Source organism: Taudactylus pleione, unplaced genomic scaffold (genome assembly GCF_031769625.1).
Source record: "Taudactylus pleione unplaced genomic scaffold, aTauple2 ptg000145l, whole genome shotgun sequence".
In the NCBI taxonomy this organism is placed as follows: Eukaryota; Metazoa; Chordata; class Amphibia; order Anura; family Myobatrachidae; genus Taudactylus; species Taudactylus pleione.
This window is the reverse complement of record NW_028284547.1, coordinates 3,765,961-3,783,686: the sequence shown is the minus strand read 5'-3', so window position 1 is coordinate 3,783,686 and position 17,726 is coordinate 3,765,961. Positions and strand designations below refer to the sequence as shown.

At 45.3% G+C, this 17,726-nt stretch overlaps 1 protein-coding gene across 1 annotated transcript in view; it reads right to left on the bottom strand.

Moving 5' to 3' along the window:
* Window positions 1-970: 970 nt before the first annotated feature.
* The window catches only part of LOC148522633 (uncharacterized), a 180,404-nt gene continuing 163,648 nt past the window's right edge, over window positions 971-17,726 (bottom strand). The window contains exon 3 of the mRNA XM_088473984.1: window positions 971-1,385. Coding sequence (XP_088330110.1) covers window positions 971-1,385 — 415 coding nt within the window. The remainder of the gene's footprint in view (window positions 1,386-17,726) is intronic.

The window sequence follows — 17,726 nt, the reverse complement described above, 5'->3', positions numbered from 1 at the left end:
TATATACTTTTACTCAATTTCATATGTGTGTGTACTCTTTCTTGAATAAAAATGAACTTAATGAGTTAAAAGGTATATTTCCTGGGTAAGCTATTAATAGGGTATAATTAGTCATTAGTTATGAGCAATTATTAAATGATAAAAACAGAATATTTGCTTCAATTTGAAATTAAAACAAGGGAAGAGCGACAAACATAATTACACCTTTACAGGGACAGCTGCTAGTAACATAAATGGTTATCATAGATATTATTTATACATATCCTCCAGTCTACATGCAGGACAGTGTCTGAAAGCTCTTCTACTAGTCCCAGCACCTGCATTGGCAGAACAGCTGTACATTACACAGCTCAGTAATGGCAGCACCACCACCATTGTCTGCTGTTATACTGCAGCATAAGTCACTAATACCCCTTTTACACCAGAGCTAAAACCCGGGTTATTGCAGAGTTATCCCGGGTAGCTCCTTGTTGTAAAAGGGGACAGGGTTGGATGCACGGGTCGAGTGGCCTGGCAATCCAACCCAGGTAACTTGCAGGGTTTAACATGAGAATGACCCATGAAACCTTGATGTGTAAACGGTGCGATCCAGGTGACGATGACTTGGAGCGTTCCGCATGCAGGCCAATTGGCCGGCTTCAGTGGCACTTGGAGATGACGTTATCTCCAAGCATCCACTTCTACGCTGAAATAGCTGGGTCACTGCACACCCACCTCCGACTCGGGGAGAGCCTGGGTCTGCGCCGGGTATATCATAGATCATCCCAGGGGAAAAGTGCCCCCAAGTCCACATGTCAGACCTCTCATGTCTTTATCAAGACTAATTTATATAAAACATCACATTTAGAAAACCAATTGCCTCCCTTGAGTAGGAGGATACAAGCTAACTTAAGAAATACATTTTATTCAGGATTTCAGGGTGAATCCTCATGTGATTAAGCATTTTCTTTCTAGCAAAACACCTCAACATTTATATAGTTTCTCTGTGACTCCTCCGATGTATAGTACAATTTGACTGACTAAAAAAACATTTGCTGCATTCTGAACATGTAAATGGTTTCTCTCCTGTGTGACTCCTCTGATGTCTAACAAGTGCAGAATTCCTAGTAAAACACTTGCTGCATCCAGAGCACTCTCTTGTGTGACTCATTTGATGAGTAACAAATAGTGACTTACGGGAAAAACATTTGCCGCATTCAAAACACTTAAATGGTTTTTCTCCTGTGTGGATCTTCTGGTGATAGACAAGATGTGACCTGTAAATATAACACTTGCTACATTCAGAACATTTAAATGGGTTCTCTCCTGTGTGACTCCTCTGATGTATAACACAATGATGCCTATGAGAAAAACACTTGCATTTATATGGCTTCTCTCCTGTGTGATGTGTGCAGGGGAATCAGTGATCATTGTTATATGAGATATTATAATTTTTAATAAATGTAATAAGACATTTCTATGTAACAGACAGGAGTAGGTTCGGTGCTAAGGAATAGGGTAGATCAGAGAAATTAAACTAAAGAAAAATAAAATCATTTGTATTGTGGGTGTATCAGCATGTGTGTTTCTCTCAGTCTAACTGTACTGTTTATAGGTTGTATGATGGAGCTTCCACCTACATACCCCTTTATATACACTAACCTGATGCACAGAGTAATATGTAAGATACTATGATGGAGCTTCCACCTAGATACCCCTTTATATATACTAACCTGATGCACAGAGTAATATGTAAGATACTATGATGGAGCTTCCACCTAGATACCCCTTTATATATACTACGCTGATGCACAGAGTAATATGTAATATATTATGAAGGAGCTGCCACCTAGAAACCCCTTTATATATACTAACCTGATGCACAGAGTAATATGTAAGATACTATGATGGAGCTGCCACCTAGAAACCCCTTTATATATACTAACCTGATGCACAGAGTAATATGTAAGATACTATGATGGAGCTGCCACCTAGAAACCCCTTTATATATACTAACCTGATGCACAGAGTAATATGTAAGATACTATGATGGAGCTGCAACCTAGATACCCCTTTATATATACTAACCTGATGTACAGGGTAATATGTAAGATACTATGAAGGAGCTGCCACCTAGAAACCCCTTTATATATACTAACCTGATGCACAGAGTAATATGTAAGATACTATGATGGAGCTGCCACCTAGATACCCCTTTATATATACTAACCTGATGTACAGGGTAATATGTAAGATACTATGATGGAGCTTCCACCTAGATACCCCTTTATATATACTAACCTGATGCACAGAGTAATATGTAAGATATTATGAAGGAGCTGCCAACTAGATACCCCTTTATATATACTATGCTGATGCACAGAGTAATATGTAATATATTATGAAGGAGCTTCCACCTAGATACCCCTTTATATATACTAACCTGATGCACAGAGTAATATGTAAGATACTATGATGGAGCTTCCACCTAGATACCCCTTTATATATACTACGCTGATGCACAGAGTAATATGTAATATATTATGAAGGAGCTGCCACCTAGAAACCCCTTTATATATACTAACCTGATGCACAGAGTAATATGTAAGATACTATGATGGAGCTGCCACCTAGAAACCCCTTTATATATACTAACCTGATGCACAGAGTAATATGTAAGATACTATGATGGAGCTGTCACCTAGATACCCCTTTATATTAGGGGTGTGCACCGGCCACTTTTCGTGTTTTGTGTTTTGGTTTTGGATCTGGATCTTTCTTCGTGTTTTGGATCTGGATTGGTTTTGCCAAAACCACCCTTGCGTGTTTTGGGTTCTGGGTTTTGTGTTTTGGATCTGTATTTTTTTGAAAAAAAGCATAAAAACAGCTAAAAAAATAATATTTTTATTGTTTGTGGAGCACACTTTGAGGGTTACACCACCCTTTAACAGACAGACGCACGCTTGTCGCTGCTGCTTTGAGGATGCAAGTGCGGCTACAGCCCACACAATTCACAAAGACAGAAAAAAGAAGAAGAATATTTTAATTGTTTGTGTAGAACACTTTGAGGTGTCACCACCCTTTAACAGACAGACGCACGCTTGTCGCTGCTGCTTTAAGGATGCAGGTGCGGCTACAGCCCACACATTTCACAAAGACCGAAAAAAAAAGAACAATATTTTAATTGTTTGTGTAGCACACTTTGAGGGTGTCACCACCCTTTAACAGACAGACGCACGCTTGTCGCTGCTGCTTTAAGGATGCAGGTGCGGCTACAGCCCACACAATTCACAAAGACCAAAAAAAAAAGAACGATATTTTAATTGTTTGTGTAGCACACTTTGAGGGTGTCACCACCCTTTAACAGACAGACGCACGCTTGTCGCTGCTGCTTTAAGGATGCAGGTGCGGCTACAGCCCACACATTTCACAAAGACCGAAAAAAAAAGAACGATATTTTAATTGTTTGTGTAGAACACTTTGAGGGTGTCACCACCCTTTAACAGACAGACGCACGCTTGTCGCTGCTGCTTTAAGGATGCAGGTGCGGCTACAGCCCACACAATTCACATAGACAGAAAAAAGAAGAAGAATATTTTTATTGTTTGTGTAGCACACTTTGAGGGTGTCACCACCCTTTAACAGACAGACGCACGCTTGTCGCTGCTGCTTTAAGGATGCAGGTGCGGCTACATCGCACACAAGTCACAAACACATTAAAAAAATAGTTTTTTATTTTTTGGAGCACTTTGAGAGTTACACCACCCTTTAACAGACAGACGCACGCTTGTCGCTGCTGCTTTAAGGATGCAGGTGCGGCTACAGCCCACACAATTCACAAAGACAGAAAAAAGAACAATATTTTAAATGTTTGTGTAGCACACTTTGAGGGTGTCACCACCCTTTAACAGACAGACGCACGCTTGTCGCTGCTGCTTTAAGGATGCAGGTGCGGTTACAGCCCACACAATTCACAAAGACAGAAAAAAGAACAATATTTTAATTGTTTGTGTAGCACACTTTGAGGGTGTCACCACCCTTTAACAGACAGACGCACGCTTGTCGCTGCTGCTTTGAGGATGCAGGTGGAATCTAGACGGGATTTGGAACCGAGGACACACTACCTCCATCAATTGTCTAAATCCCACTGCACTAATGTCGGATACCGGACGCACGTCTAACACCAACATAGCAGTCAAGGCCTCAGTTATACGTTTTGCTTCAGGATGACTGCTGTCGTACTTCATCCTCATCGCTAGGGACTGTTGGAGGGTCAATTGTTTAGTAAAAGTAGTGATGTTCCTACTTCCTCTCTGGGATGATGAACAACTCCCAGCAGCAGCAACAGCACTAGGAGGAAGTGGTTCTTGATCTTTCCCTATTTTATTTTTATCGGAGAAAGTTTGGTCCTCCATTTATGTTATATTGATATATATACGTGCGGCTAAAGCGCACACAAACACAGAAAATATTTTTTTATTTTTGCTGGAGAGTAGTGCACTTTGTGGGTTACACCACCCTTTAAGAAATGAGCCAGCCGGCTCTTTACTTATGGGACACAGGCGCACGCTTGGCGCTGCTCCTTTGTTGATGCACATGCAGCCACAGTGCACACAAGTCACAAACACAGAAAATATATATTTTTTTGGTTTGGAGTGTACTTTGGGGGTTACAGCACCCTTTAACGGTCAAGCCAGCCGGCCCTTTACTTATGACACAGGCGTACGCTTGGCACTACTTTGTTGATGCACGTGCGGCTACTGCGCACACAATTCACAAACACAGAAAATATTTTTTTTTTTGGTTTGGACTGGAGTGTACTTTCGGGGGTTACAGCACCCTTAACGGTCAAGCCAGCCGGCCCTTTACTTATGACACAGGCGCACGCTTGGCACTACTTTGTTGATGCACGTGCGGCTACTGCGCACACAATTCACAAACACAGAAAATAATTTTTTTTTGGTTTGGACTGGAGTGTACTTTGGGGGTTACAGCACCCTTTAACGGTCAAGCCAGCCGGCCCTTTACTTATGACACAGGCGCACGCTTGGCACTACTTTGTTGATGCACGTGCGGCTACTGCGCACACAATTCACAAACACAGAAAATAATTTTTTTTTTGGTTTGGACTGGAGTGTACTTTCGGGGGTTACAGCACCCTTAACGGTCAAGCCAGCCGGCCCTTTACTTATGACACAGGCGCACGCTTGGCACTACTTTGTTGATGCACGTGTGGCTACTGCGCACACAATTCACAAACACAGAAAATAATTTTTTTTTGGTTTGGACTGGAGTGTACTTTCGGGGGTTACAGCACCCTTAACGGTCAAGCCAGCCGGCCCTTTACTTATGACACAGGCGCACGCTTGGCACTACTTTGTTGATGCACGTGCGGCTACTGCGCACACAATTCACAAACACAGAAAATAATTTTTTTTTTGGTTTGGACTGGAGTGTACTTTCGGGGGTTACAGCACCCTTAACGGTCAAGCCAGCCGGCCCTTTACTTATGACACAGGCGCACGCTTGGCACTACTTTGTTGATGCACGTGCGGCTACTGCGCACACAATTCACAAACACAGAAAATAATTTTTTTTTTGGTTTGGACTGGAGTGTACTTTCGGGGGTTACAGCACCCTTAACGGTCAAGCCAGCCGGCCCTTTACTTATGACACAGGCGCACGCTTGGCACTACTTTGTTGATGCACGTGCGGCTACTGCGCACACAATTCACAAACACAGAAAATATTTTTTTTTTTGGTTTGGACTGGAGTGTACTTTCGGGGGTTACAGCACCCTTAACGGTCAAGCCAGCCAGCCCTTTACTTATGACACAGGTGCACGCTTGGCACTACTTTGTTGATGCACGTGCGGCTACTGCGCACACAATTCACAAACACAGAAAATATATTATTTTTTTAGCACTTGGGGGGAGCACCCCTGATGGACAGAGCACCCCCTGGACAACACTACAGCACTCCTTTAGGACTGGGACACTGCACAGGACTTTGGAGTGGACACAGCCCCTATGGAGAACTGACTGCACAACACAGTCCAGCCAGCCCCTATGGACTTTGAAGTAGTGGACACAGCCCCTATTAACAACAGCAGCACAGCACAACACAGCCAGCCCCTATGGACTTTGAAGTAGTGGACAACAGCAGCACTACACTACACTACACTACACAGCCCTAACTCCCACCCTCCCTCTTCACTGTCCACAGCCGAGTGAGAAAATGGCGCCGACGCGGGTACCTTATATAGGATCCAAAACCCGCGAGACTCGGAAGGCGGGATGATGACGTTTTGCCTCGATTTCAGATCCGAGTCAGGCGGGAAAAGTCGAGCCTGACTCGGATCAGACTCGGATCGGGGGGGCTCGGGGGGGTTCGGATTTCAGAAATCCGAACCCGCTCACCCCTACTTTATATATACTAACCTGATGCACAGAGTAATATGTAAGATACTATGATGGAGCTGCAACCTAGATACCCCTTTATATATACTAACCTGATGTACAGGGTAATATGTAAGATACTATGATGGAGCTGCCACCTAGATACCCCTTTATATATACTAACCTGATGCACAGAGTAATATGTAAGATACTATGATGGAGCTGCAACCTAGATACCCCTTTATACATACTAACCTGATGTACAGGGTAATATGTAAGATACTATGAAGGAGCTGCCACCTAGAAACCCCTTTATATATATACTAACCTGATGCACAGAGTAATATGTAAGATACTATGATGGAGCTGCAACCTAGATACCCCTTTATATATACTAACCTGATGTACAGGGTAATATGTAAGATACTATGATGGAGCTGCAACCTAGATACCCCTTTATATATGCTAACCTGATGTACAGGGTAATATGTAAGATACTATGGCCCGTATTCAATTTGAGGTGAAATGTGCAGACTTTTCGCCTGCTGGACTTTTCACCTCCTTCGTCTGTTTTCCAGGCAGAAAAGTGTCGCGCACGTGCCTGCTATTCTGCTAAGGGCAGGCAGCAGTTGGGACAGTGCTGATGGTGGGGGCAGAGAGGGGGCTAAGGGCAGGCAGCAGTTGGGACAGTGCTGGTGGTGGGGGCAGAGGGGGCTAAGGGCAGGCAGCAGTTGGGACAGTGCTGGTGGTGGGGGCAGAGAGGGGGATAAGGGCAGGTAGCAGTTGGGACAGTGCTGGTGGTGGGGGCAGAGAGGGGGATAAGGGCAGGCAGCAGTTGGGACAGTGCTGGTGGTGGGGGCAGAGGGGGCTAAGGGCAGGCAGCAGTTGGGACAGTGCTGGTGGTGGGGGCAGAGAGGGGGATAAGGGCAGGCAGCAGTTGGGACAGTGCTGGTGGTGGGGACAGAGAGACGGGGCTAAGGGCAGGCAGCAGTTGGGACAGTGCTGGTGGTGGGGGCAGAGAGGGGGATAAGGGCAGGCATCAGTTGGGACAGTGCTGGTGGTGGGGGCAGAGAGGGGGCTAAGGGCAGGGGAGCAGTTGGGACAGTGCTGGTGGTGGGGGCAGAGAGGGGGCTAAGGGCAGGGGAGCAGTTGGGACAGAGCTGGTGGTGGGGGCAGAGAGGGGGCTACGGGCAGGCAGCAGTTAGGACAGTGCTGGTGGTGGGGGCAGAGAGGGGGCTAAGGGCAGGGAGCTGTTGGGACAGTGCTGGTGGTGGGGACAGAGAGACGGGGCTAAGGGCAGGCAGCAGTTGGGACAGTGCTGGTGGTGGGGGCAGAGAGGGGGCTAAGGGCAGGCAGCAGTTGGGACAGTGCTGGTGGTGGGGGCAGAAAGGGGGCTAAGGACAGGCAGCAGTTGGGACAGTGCTGGTGGTGGGGGCAGAGAGGGGGCTAAGGGCAGGCAGCAGTTGGGACAGTGCTGGTGGTGGGGGCAGAGAGGGGGCTAAGGGCAGGCAGCAGTTGGGACAGTGCTGATGGTGGGGGCAGAGAGGGGGCTAAGGGCAGGCAGCAGTTGGAACAGTGCTGGTGGTGGGGGCAGAGAGGGGGCTAAGGGCAGGGGAGTAGTTGGGACAGAGCTGGTGGTGGGGGCAGAGAGGGGGCTACGGGCAGGCAGCAGTTAGGACAGTGCTGGTGGTGGGGGCAGAGAGGGGGCTAAGGGCAGGGAGCTGTTGGGACAACGCTGGTGGTGGGGGCAGAGAGGGGGCTAAGGGCAGGGGAGCAGTTGGGACAGTGCTGGTGGTGGGGGTAGAGGGGGCTAAGGGCAGGGGAGCAGTTGGGACAGTGCTGGTGGTGGCGGTAGAGGGAGCTAAGGGCAGGGGAGCAGTTGGTACAGTGCAGGTGGTGGGGGTAGTTGGCAGCTTGAGCAGTAATCACATAAAATTGTCTAAATTAGATAACACACAAATATCAACCAGCAATATAAAATCACATGGACCAATAATAATAGTGTAGCAATCACAATAAATATAAAACACAATTATAGCAGCTACGTGATGCCCTGCTGTGCTGAGGTTTACATGGGATAAGCTGCCCATACAACTGCACGATTTCGGGCCGATTGCACGATTTTCGATGAGTCATAAGATGGATCTTGTGAAAATCGTGTATTATTTTAGTAAGATAAGATCCGATGCGCGCTCCCGCAGCTACTATAATCGGATCTTATGATCAGATGTGCAGCACATCTTGTCCATCGTATCGTGTGCAGATCGTGCCATTTATTTTGTTCATGAGGTCCATTGTGTGTAAATTCAAGTAATTTCAGTGACTTTTCCCTGATGAGCCTGTGAGACACAGGATCGAACTTATGACAGATCCTGTGCTAAGAAAAACAACAAACATGCTGCCGAGACTGCCAGGGGGCTCCGGGGAGTCGTAGGGAAATCGTATGATGAATCTGATCTTATGAGTCAGATGTACGCAACGCAGATTTTTTGCACAGATCAAGCGATTTTTTTTTTGCTATTGCACATGCATGTCAGCCGCACCGTGCAGCGATGGTCTTGCGATTCGGCAACGTACAGAGAACCCATTCGCAAAGTTAGTGACAGGTAGTCAGCTTTAGGGAGAGGTAACCGTTTAGACGTCATTACGTTGGGTGTACATAAATTAGCCATCGCCATCTAATACGCAGCATGAGGGCTCTCGGCGTGGCTGGAGAGACGCTGTATCTGAGAGAGGTCAGACCTTCCACAGGGGCTGCATAGCTGGTCACTGCTACCGATATTTACACTGGCAAACATTGGACGCAGATGAGAAGGTAGCGGTGGGCATCCCTATTCTATAATGGTTTTCCCAGCTGAGGTCGTGTGAAATTGCAGCTGCGATCACATTAGTGTCCATCTCTGTATCAGGATCTATTACCATTCCAAAATGAGCACATTCACAGGGATTAAATTGGGTCCACACAATTGTTAAGTCCACTGATATTAGTATAGATTAGTCTTAAAAGTGAATGCACCAATGTCCACGACTGGTGATAAATGACTGTAATGCTAATGAATAGCCGCTGTTGGTCAGTGATAGCTGCATGCAGTGAAAAGGAAAAACGAGTGTTCATAAAATAACATATCATGTGACATGTGAGTAGTGTTCATTCTAGCACCCTGCACCTGTCACAACCCGTGCAGTTCCCCTTTCCTGCCTGGGGTGTCGCTCCCTGTTCTGGTGCTTCTAGCACACTCAGCTGATGCAACAAACTGCTGAGATACAAACTAGAAGCATCACAGCAGAGAGCGACACCCCAGGCAGGAAGGAGGAACTGCACGGGCTGTGACAGGTGCAGGGTCCTAGAATGAACACTACGTGAGCAGTTTGCTCTCACCCTCTCCAGACTCACAGATCAGCTGTCTTAGTAGTACTCCCATCTGCTTCACCCTTCAGTGGCCAGAATCAATGCAGGGCAGACTGTTCCAGCCTCCGTAGATAAGGTAATAGAAACGCTGGCAGCAGTGTGTGTGCTGTGATTAAGTGGTGACCCGGCCACAGTATATTAGAATTGTTTACCTGTCCAGATAGCCTGTGTGTAAACACTGATGCTGGTGAGGTCATGGGTGGGTGAATCCCACAATATCACTGGAGATGCTGTGTGCACACTGACAGCCTGGTGCCTCTCAGCTGGGCAGTAATGCAGCTGGGGGTGAGGCTTTGAGAACTGGGAACAGAAACAGCAAAACTCTGGTTCAGAGCAGAGGTCCACACACCGGACAGAATGGAGATTGCTGCCGTTTCACAGATAACACTGGGGAAGTGGTTAGACACTTTTTTTGGCCAATGGGGAGCCGTTCAGGGCAGAGGCTGCCAGGAGCAATTGGCTGGGGAGATGCTGCTGGCAGCGATTGGCTAGGGAGAAGCTGAAGATTGCCAAAAGGTCAGCTAGTCACAGTGCGTCCTACAAGATCCCCCTCATTTTTAAAAACTGGTCCCCCACCAATATAGCGCGTATTTTGCAATCACTGCATCATATAAATCACAGGTTTTCAAACTCGGTCCTCAGGACCCCAAACAGTGCATGTTTTCCAGGTCTCATCATACAACTGCAAGTGAAATCAAGTCCAGTATTAGTCCACACTCACGTCTGAAAATCCAATTGCTGGGGTAGCCACCCAAATGGGATCACCTGTATCCCTGCATACAAAAAATGAACAAAGGGGGTGCACTCACCAGTCTTCTAAAATGAGTTTTTATTTCATCTTTTTAAAAAATTTTTACAGCATCATAGTAAAGCTCCGACGTTTCGGTCCTAGCCATGGACCTTTGTCAAGGTACCATGGCACACAGGTCCATGGCTAGGACCGAAACGTCGGAGCTTTACTATGATGCTGTAAAAATTTTTTAAAAAGATGAAATAAAAACTCATTTTAGAAGACTGGTGAGTGCACCCCCTTTGTTCATTTTATATATATATATATATATATATATATATATATACACACACAATAAAGTGGATTCGGTGTAACAGTTCCTGGAAAGTGATACTCCTTGTTGGATTCAGTGTCCATTTCTATAGATATTACTTACTGTACTATATCAATCTTGTGTGATCGGTGTAATTCTAAAAGGCTTCATATATATAGGGTTGGGTACCGGATGCCGGCGCTCGGGATCCTGGCGGTCAGACTCCTGATGCCGGCATCCAAACAAGGTTAGTATACCAACACTTGTCAGTTAGTATCCTAACCCTCCCCCACTCTCCCTACCCCTAACCTCCCCCTGCTGCCTTAACCTAACGCTCCCCCCTTACTGCCTAACCCGCTCACCAGTACTTACCCCGACTGTCAGTATTATAACTGCATCCCATATTTTTAGCCTAAAATGCAGGATTAATGTTCACATCCAGCTTGTAGGATCCCAAAATGATAATATGGTCTGTAATTAAGCTGGAGAGCTTTGGCAGCATTATCTATGCCGCTTAGTTTATGTTCAGTAGGTTTAAAACGGGTTGGGTATTATATGCTAGCGGCTGAAAAGCAAATCCCGACGACGGAAGCCCACTGTTCAGAATCCAGACTTCAGCTGGCAAGTACCCTAACCCTCCCTTTGGGTGCCTAACCCTAACCTACCCAGGGAGGTAGCCTAATTCTAAACTTCCTTTCTGTAGCCTAATCCTAGCCTCCCCCCTCCCGCAGCCTAAGCCTATCTCCCCCGGAGCACCTATACCTAACCCTCTCCCCCCTCCCCGCGGCTATCATCTACTCAGCCCCGCTGTACTTACGTTTAGGATGCCAGCTGTCGGTATTCCAGTGTCGGCATCTCCATCTGATCAGGATCGGCAGTCGGCATCCTGGCCGTTGGTCAATTGACTGCATCCCAGACAGGCTATTTAGTCAGTAGCTGAACTGAAGTCTGGAGTTACTATGCGGCTGTGAGAAAGTCCTCCCCCTCCTGGGGTGGATTAATCTGAGTAATGAGGAGAAAAGTTAACCACTAACTCGCCATCATGCATGTTATGTGACCGGAGTCAGAGGTGTTTTATCTGACAAAGTCGCATCACCATGCTGCCCCAGTGTCCCCCGGCTTTTGCAGAGGAGATACGATCTGCACAAGAGCAGTGCGGTTTTCCTCTGACTACCCGGATCACCCTGCAGTGATGTGGCGTCTGTGTCCACTGACATCACTGCCAGAATTGCTCCCCAGAATGCCATGCGAACAGTACTCTGGGGTGCATGCCCCTAATATAAACATGCAAGGAGGGGAACATATATGCTGATCTATGTGTGTGGGGATCAGATGCAGCAGGGGGGCTAATGATCAGCTCCCCCTGCCCCACACTCCGCTGCACTCAGCAATAAGGCAAGGGGCCGGAAAGGTGTCATCATTTGGCACTTGGGGGGGATATATTAAAAATAGTGACACATGGGGAGGGAGAAGGGACTAGACTGGGGACCCATGACACTAGAAGTGAGAGTGGGAGCTCTACCGCGGGGATCTATTACCACTAGGGGGTGGGAGTTGATAATGCTGGGGATCTTCTGCCACTGGGGGGACTACTTCTGATGGGGGTGGGAAATATTACTTCAATGGGGGCCTATGTACATGGTGGTTAGGGGGGTGCAAAACACTCCATAGGTTTTTTTTTAAAATCAAATATATTAAAAATACTTTTTAAACCTATTTAAGAAAAACTAAATTTGAGCAGTTTTGATGAAAAAAAAAAATTGCCAGTTAAGTGGTTAATTTCTGCCACCTGCTGTAAGGTCACCCTGACCTAATCTCGGTGCACACTGAGCGACGTGCACCCAGCCGATATATCAGCCCAACATATCAGATCATGGGTACACATCAGAAGGATGTAATGAACAAGAGAACAATACCTCGTTCCGTCCTTCATTAACTGCCACGGGGCCGCATCCAGCTGGATATGCAGTACGGCCAACCAGACGATGTCGCAAGCAGCCATGGGAGCGCGCATACTGGCTGTACACACTGAGCAATGCGGCCAGTATGTTATTCCGATTCGGCAGGAAATGACATATCGTACCAACATCGCTCCAGTGTGTACCTAGTGTTAGAAAGGATTCAGCACAGAAGTTTAAGAGGGAGACATTCCCCTTGGCAGCACTGGCTGAGTTAAAGGATTAAAGCTCCTAGCCTTTAATCAGAGTGTCTTGCCTGAGGTGGTGTGTAATGTAGCCCTAATCAGGCAGCTTCACACTGACTGCAGCTCTGATTGGTGCTCTCCTGCCGCTCCCCCCTATCCTCCCCTCAGAATGAGGTTAGGCAGCAGTGGGAGGTCTCCTCTGTGTAGCCGGCCCCTTCGGTCAGTCCTCTCCGCCCCTTTTCTTCAATCTCTGGAGGGACCTCATGCTGCCTGTGGAGCACCAGCACCTATGTTCCAGCTCCTCTCCCCCCAGCTCTGAGGCACGCCCTGGTAGGAGGGAGGCAGGGAAAGAGACACCGTTGCTCCGTGGGCTCTCTCCTTCCCGCCATCAACGAGACACTGCCCTGCGCGCAGTGCTCCTGGGACCTTCTTAGTGTGCAGGCATCCAGAAGCTTCCCTATAATATTAATACCCTTTATGTGTACATAAATTAATTATTAATATACACACATTTCTATATACCTTACTCCCCACATTCACCAGTTTATCCTGAGTACGTAAATGGATTAAATACAGATTTTGCATAACACATAGAATAACCATAAAGTCAAGCCAACGATATAATTAACCCTTAAATTAGGATTACACTTTGATTATTTGTTACTAGTTGTCGCAGTCAAAAATATTAAATACAATAATATCCCAGACTTTGACAATAACTGGCATATTATAGGTTAGCCAGCTAGACCACAAGGAGTTGTAAATCATGTTTGCTGGCCCAGGTTGGATATTTCTGCTCAAGTAACAATGGTGTCATAAAATGTGGAATTTCTATTCATTGAAAAATCCTCCTTTGGTTGGTTGTGTTTGAGGTGTAAATAAGTTTGTCATGCCTGGGGTCTTAATACCAATGTATACGACCTCTTATCTTTCAACAGATACTGGACAATGGACATGTCAGTTTATGATTGCCAAGAGTACAATACTTTGAACCTGATTAGAACTGTAGGCATACACCTATGCATACCACTATCTGTGTGCATTTTAAGTGATCTAAGCAGTAAAAACCTGTCTCTTATACAATGACCCATAGTCTCAGTGTAAAACAAATACATCTACAGGCATGCTACTTATTCAGTCAAACCTATTTAATCTATTTTCTCACTTTAAAAAAAAATAATAATAATTACTATATATACATATATATATATATATATATATATATTTTACACACACACACACACACACACACACACACACACACACACACACACATACACATACACATACACACATTATGCATACCATAATGAGATATCTTGGGAATAGGGCCCAAATATAAACACAGAATGCATTTAAGTTTTATATACACCTTATCCACACAGCCTGCAGGTCATTTTATACAATAATTTCAATAATTTTGTGTCTCAACCAAAGTTTGTGCACATAAATAAATTTCATATATGTTTCATATACACCTTATACACACAGCCTCTGTCATTTTATACATTATATTTAATAATTTGTGCCTTAGACAAAGTTTGTGTACAATGAACCATCAAAAATCAAAGGTTTCATTATCTCAGTCATGCCAAAAAAAATTCCGTATTTCGGAATATTCCGTATTTCGGAATATTTGGATATGGGAGACTCAACCTGTATAATCATTGTACCACTGTAATGGTTGCATATTTCCTCTAAGATAACACCAAAAATACAAATATATATTGAAGAGAAGAAAACCAGCTATACATATAGTCCAGGGATGGAACCACATATTAACATCGTGTTTGGGGTCATAATGTACAGAATTGTGTTAGCAGTAATCCGGTGTTTGCGAATAGATTGTCGCACATTGCGGCAAGTAGATATTAGTATTGCCGGATTTATGATTAATAACGCATATAACACTGGATGATTTCAACTAGCTTATTGGAGGGAACCCAGAGGTGAACATCTGTAACAGCATCCTGAGCCTAGGCATCGCCACACTGTTTGAACCAACCAATGACCCCCAGTGAACTGGAAACGTCCCGCCCCTGGACCAATGGAAGGAGACACAACTTGCTATTATACACACCTATAATTTAACTGTATAAATTAGGCTCCCCTGATCCAGAGAGCAGTAGCTGTATTCTACCAGTCATCTGGTGACGACTGCACTCTGGATCCAGGGACGCGCAGGCGAACGTATGTATACTGGTTTGTAACTCTGACCTTTTACTTGAACTATACTGTACCACTGTGATCATGTTATATATACTTTAAATACAATATTGACTTTTGTGCGTTGGATCACAGAAACTGGTGTGTGTGTTGTCAGGACTGCAACTATTTCAGTACATAAAGACAGACTACTTTTGCCAAAGTTCCTTTGTGGTTGTTGGAAGAGCTTTCCTGCTTGCTGGCGTTCTTCACATACAGGAGATAGAGGGTTAAAGTGATTGTGTTTCCAAGGTGTTGTCAGGTTGTGGGATTCCTAGATTGCTTATTAACTCTAACCTGATTCCATTTGGGTCACATGTCCTGAACTTCCTATGGATCACAGACCTCTAGTATAAAGCCTGTCACTAACTGTGTCTCAGTGTCTGTGCAACATTACTTTCAGGTCTTTCTTGAACTCCTGCCAGATCCCCGCTGTGCCTGTGGGTTGCTGTGGACTTTGTTATATCTTTGCCCGTGTTCCAGTTCAACCTCTGACATCAGTGACCAGCCGCACTACAGAGCCCAGCATTGCCATAGACTAAGTATTGCCTTTTGCTTCACTGCTGTGGTTTCACTCTTTACTGCACTATTTACCAGCCGCACTACAGAGCCCAGCATTGCCATTGACTAAGTATTGCCTTTTGCTTCACTGCTGTGGTTTCACTCTTTACTGCACTATTTACCAGCCGCACTACAGAGCCCAGCATTCAATGCTCCATTGTTCTCTGCATTAAAGGGCACAACCCTGCCCCGTCTTCCTTCACATCACAGGGCTCAAACCTGCTCCATCGTTCTCTGCATTTCAGGGCTCAACCCTGCTCAGTCTTTCTTCACGTCACAGGGCTCAACCCTGCTTCATCTTTCTCCGTATCACAGGGCTCAACCCTGCATCAACTTTTATAGCATCACAGGGCTTGGCCCTATTACCAGTACTACAGGGTTATTGGACTCGGGATCCCCTACCCCATCAGTTCTTCGGTGTTAAAGACTATATTTTGCTTATATACCCATTGCATATATGAACCTCTGTGTTATTGAGACCTTATGTGAGACATTGTTATTATTTCTCTTGTGAATAAATCCTATTTATTTTTATCCTGTGCTACTGAGATTTCATGATTTCATGTCATTCCTCAAACCACCCCAGTTTATTGTGCCTAGTAGGCCTGCCTCCTTCCAGGAGTCTCAAGTGTCGGCAGCCGTGACATGTGTTCACTTGCTTTCACAATAAGGTTATTATACTAAGATATATATTGCACTGTAATTCACATTGTATTTTGATATGATGATAGCAACTATTATGCATACTGTTGGTGTTACAATAAGGGAAGGTATTGCGTATGCATCACATGTTGCGTACACTGTGCATTCACATTTGCGTATCGCCATACGCAAGGTGCGTCCACATGGCATCAACAGCCGTAGGGAGATTTAAACAGGAATTTCACATAGTATAATACAATATATCTGCCCATAATGATAAAAGATATAATGGGGAACAATAAATAATGAGGATATATGAATACCTTTATTGTCATTAACAGCAAGTGATGTCAACGAAAAAAAAAAACATGTTAAACATCACCACGTAATAGAGCAGACAGCAGTGACGTTTGAATAAAAAAAGAAAAACAAGAGGTCTCAATAAAATTCAAACAAAACCGGTTTGTGCGTGAACGAACAGCTCTTAAACATCTATTTCATGGTAATCTTTCAAAGATCGCATGGTTTGGATGGCTGAGATCTTCCAAGATAGATTTCATTTTCTTCAGGACTCTCTTATCGTAGATCGCATGAGAGCATGGTAACACAACACCAATTATTCTACCAGCCGTCCTAATTACCCAAACCAAGAAAGGAGAACTCGTCGCCCAAAGGAAGCATCCTGAGAGGCAAAAGTATCAAAGGCGTAAAACCTAAGAAAAGTTAAGAAAAGAGTGGACAGAAGACCACGTGGCTGCCTTGCACAATTGTTCAGCAGAAGCACCACGAGTAAAAACGCCAACGATGGCCGACTGGGTAGAATGTGCTGTCGCCGTGTTTTGGACAGGGAGATCAGCCTGTGTGTACACCTGAGAGATGGTCATGCATAACCATCTCACCAGAGTCTGCTTATTAGCTGTCCATCCTCATTTGTGAAAAACATATTTCACAAAAAGAGCGTATGATTTTCTAACAGAGTTTCTACACTCCTCGGCATCATCTGAATTACAGAATTGGAAAATCCTTTTGTTCTTAGATTCAAGAACCAGACGAGGCAAGTCCGGATGCCAGCAGGGGCCCTGTGTTAGCAGATCCTGCCATAGAGGAAGAGGATAAGGACTGTCTTGACAGTTTCTGAATGTCGGTGAACCAATGACGTCTGGGTCAAGCCAGAGCCACCAGTATTACTGTTCCGCCTTTGTGCTTGAATTTACTGAGAACTCTTGGACATAGGGAGATCGGAGGAAAGAGATATGCCTGCTTGAAGTCTCATCTGCCAGTGCGTCCACGAAGTTTGTCAATGGGTCTCTGGACCTGGACCCATACCTGGGGACATTGTGGTTGTG